General features: G+C 34.3%; 1 protein-coding gene across 2 annotated transcripts in view; it reads right to left on the bottom strand.

The window, feature by feature from the left end:
• Positions 1 to 934: 934 nt before the first annotated feature.
• Scai (suppressor of cancer cell invasion) overlaps positions 935 to 3,124 on the bottom strand; it is a 180,717-nt gene continuing 178,527 nt past the window's right edge. For both annotated transcript variants that reach the window (XM_004641574.2, XM_023701633.1), the window contains one exon: positions 935 to 1,098. In XM_004641574.2, coding sequence (XP_004641631.1) covers positions 952 to 1,098 — 147 coding nt within the window. In that variant the 3' untranslated portion in view covers positions 935 to 951. The remainder of the gene's footprint in view (positions 1,099 to 3,124) is intronic.

Below are 3,124 nucleotides of genomic sequence, written 5' to 3'. Positions count from 1 at the left end.
TTTCCAAAAAGAAATCTCATTTCCAAATTCTCAGTGCAAAATCAACTTCTGCTTTAAGTTTCATAATATTAGTTACCCTCAACCAAAATTATTATCTCTGATTTTGAAGTCTCATAAATCTGAAATAGACAAAAAGAAAGTATACAAGATTCCACAGATATTAACCTGACAGTTTTTAAAGTTCATCTTATAAATTGAATTGTAGAATTCCTTCTGAAGACACTGTATTAAGAAGTCAATAACCTGATTGAATACTGAAACATTTAAAACTTGGGTTTTTTTTTTCATTCCCAGAAAAGACTAAACAGAAAATAAAATATTCAAACAAATCTCACAATACCATAATACTTATCACCTCAAGTCCCAACTAAAAGATTTAGCTTTTATATGAAAATCAATCCTAAACCACTTTTGAATTTTTTGACAGTACTTAAAGTTATTTAATGTTTTCAGTAATTGCTTAGATCACACTTAAAGGAAGTACACATTTTTCTAACCACTAATTTGGAGTGACAAGAAATATTATGGGAGGACTCTGCTCTTCGTTTTTAGTAGTCCACGCTGGCCAGTTTCATCATTATGAACAATTATATATTTTTCAAATCCAGATATTTGAGGTCCAAGTATAGGAGTTGGATTTTTTCTCATTATACAAAAATACACAATTTACTCTTCTCAGGGTGAGAGCGGTGACTATTTTAGTATTGGATTGGATGTTGGAGGTAATCAAAACTCAAAAATAAAAATTGAGTTTTTAAAAGACTTGAAAGACAGCATTTTAAAAGTTACCCTAAAAGTTTGAACATTTTTTCAGTTTGCCTTTAAAATGGTGGTCCTAAATTTAAAAATAAAAACTAAGTAACACACTATGTGTCTGTTGTCACATTAAAAAACTGCACCATTTAAAATCTGTGGAAAATGAAAAACTGTTGCAACGAGACGGTTTGTGGTCTAATAGTCATCTATGGTATTTTCAAAGAAGACGTTTCTAACATCCAGAATGGATGCTAATTCCAAAATGTGCTTCTGGAGATGAGGATTCTCCACTGTTTCATCTCTGGGCAGCTGTGGATATGATTCTGGGTAATTTCGTGTTTCCTAGTAGGCAAAGAAAAGAAAAGTCAAGTTTTATAGTCTAATGGAAGAAAATTACTGTATAGTATTCATACAATATTAAGGAGGACTTTAGTATTTTTCTTTTCCATACTGCTTAGTATGATTATTATTAATATATTTCTTAAACATGATCCTTAACATTTTGCCATTTGGATTTCTAAAAATGACATGTTCATATGGTCCAACTTAAAATATTACTTTTGAGTTATTTCACAAATGCGTGCTGAGGCCTGTTGTTCTAGGCACTGTGTTCTCAATCACCTGGACACCACACCATATATTTCCTTCTTGCTAGGAGGAAATATCTTTAGAGAAAGCACACACACATAAAATTTTAAACATTTCCCTCCTCGAATACTGGGGGGTCTTTGCATAAGGCTACATCCTTAGGCCACTTTAATGTTGAGACAGGCTTGCACTCAATTGGTGAATATGGCCTCAAAACATATAACCCTTCTGCCTCAGCTGCCCAGAGTGCTAGGATTACAGGCATGCACCAGCACACAAGCGGTGTTTATTTTTTTTTTAAATATTTATTTATTTTTATTTATTACATTTATTTATTGTGTGTGTGTGTGTGGCCAGCTCAGCCCACCAGGGGGCGGGTCTGGCTGGCATGTGGTGCTGGGGATCGAACCGCGGTCCCTGTGCTTTGCCAAGCCTGTTTCAAGTAGGCGCTTTAGACCACTGAGCCATCTCTCCAGCCCACAAGCGGTGTTTAAATGAATGAATAGGTATATTAAAAAACAAAATCAAGGAAAAGACATGCAAAGTACTGAAAAGCTGAAATTACTGGACCTTAGTAATTAATTATAGGAGAAGCCAAATAAATTTCAAAAAGATTAGAAAAATAGATGACTTAATGGAAGAATAGGGAACTATTAAGAGAAAAGCATAAAAGGAAATAATTTGGTAGAAATATAGTTTCAGGTTTTAAGTACACTTTGTGTGAGGAAAGAAGAATAACATGGATAGAACTGCTCCATAAATATAATTTGAATATTCAGTGATGTACTTCAGAAAAAAGATCTAAGTAGTAAAAATAGACAATGATATAATGTTCATCAAAATAAATATTGAAGCAATAAAATAGGTAAGATTTCTAAGCTACTTACAAAAGAAGCAAAATATCAGGAATATAGGAAATACTAAAAAAGATGGAGAAAAATCAGTGGAACCACTACCAAGAAAACAATGCGCAATGTATTAATTCTTTTTTTTTTTTTTTGGCAGAACCAGGGATTGAACTCAGGCCCTTGCACTTGCCCGGGAAGCGCTTATTCCACTGAGCCATCTCCCTGGCCCCTGCAATCAAATCAATAAAAAAAAAAAAAAAAGAAAAAAAGAAAAGAAAAATCAGTGGGAAAAAGGAAAGAGAGTAACAAATAAATTAGGGCAAAAACTAACAGGAGACAGTGAGATGGAAGCAAAAGGAGACAAAGAATCTGGAAAATTTCACAAAATGTAATTTTTCCACCACATTTACCATTTCCTGAAGAAATGAACAATACTTTTTTATAGATTACAGATGAGACTTCATTTGATCCCAGGGCCTGCTGAGCCAGTCCCACCCCCGGGGTGTGCTGAGTCAGCAACTGAGACTGGGCATGGTGGCACATGCCTGTAATCCCAGCTCTTGGGAGGCAGTGAACAGGGGGATCACTATGAGTCGGATCTACTAGTGAGACCCTGAACACCCTGTACACCCTTCCCTTAAAAATAAAAAAAAAAATAAATAAATAAAGAACAAATGAGGCTTCATATATGTTTTATTTTAAAGAGAAAAAAATAAAATTTCAAAAGAGTAACAGTGGTTAATACATTGCATATTGTTATCTTTAAATCAGTTACTCAGAGTATAAGATACTGTCCAAGCATTAGCACACACTTTTTTCCAATGAACTAAGAGAAAGTAGTAGTATAACTACCTTAAATCTCTCTCTCTCTCTCTCTCTCTCTCTCTCTCTCTCTCTCTCTCTCTCACACACACACACACACACACACACAC

The sequence above is a fragment of the Octodon degus genome, unplaced genomic scaffold (genome assembly GCF_000260255.1).
Source record: "Octodon degus isolate 3935 unplaced genomic scaffold, OctDeg1.0 scaffold00138, whole genome shotgun sequence".
NCBI classification, from domain to species: domain Eukaryota; kingdom Metazoa; phylum Chordata; class Mammalia; order Rodentia; family Octodontidae; genus Octodon; species Octodon degus.
This window is presented reverse-complemented; position numbering and strand designations above follow the sequence as displayed.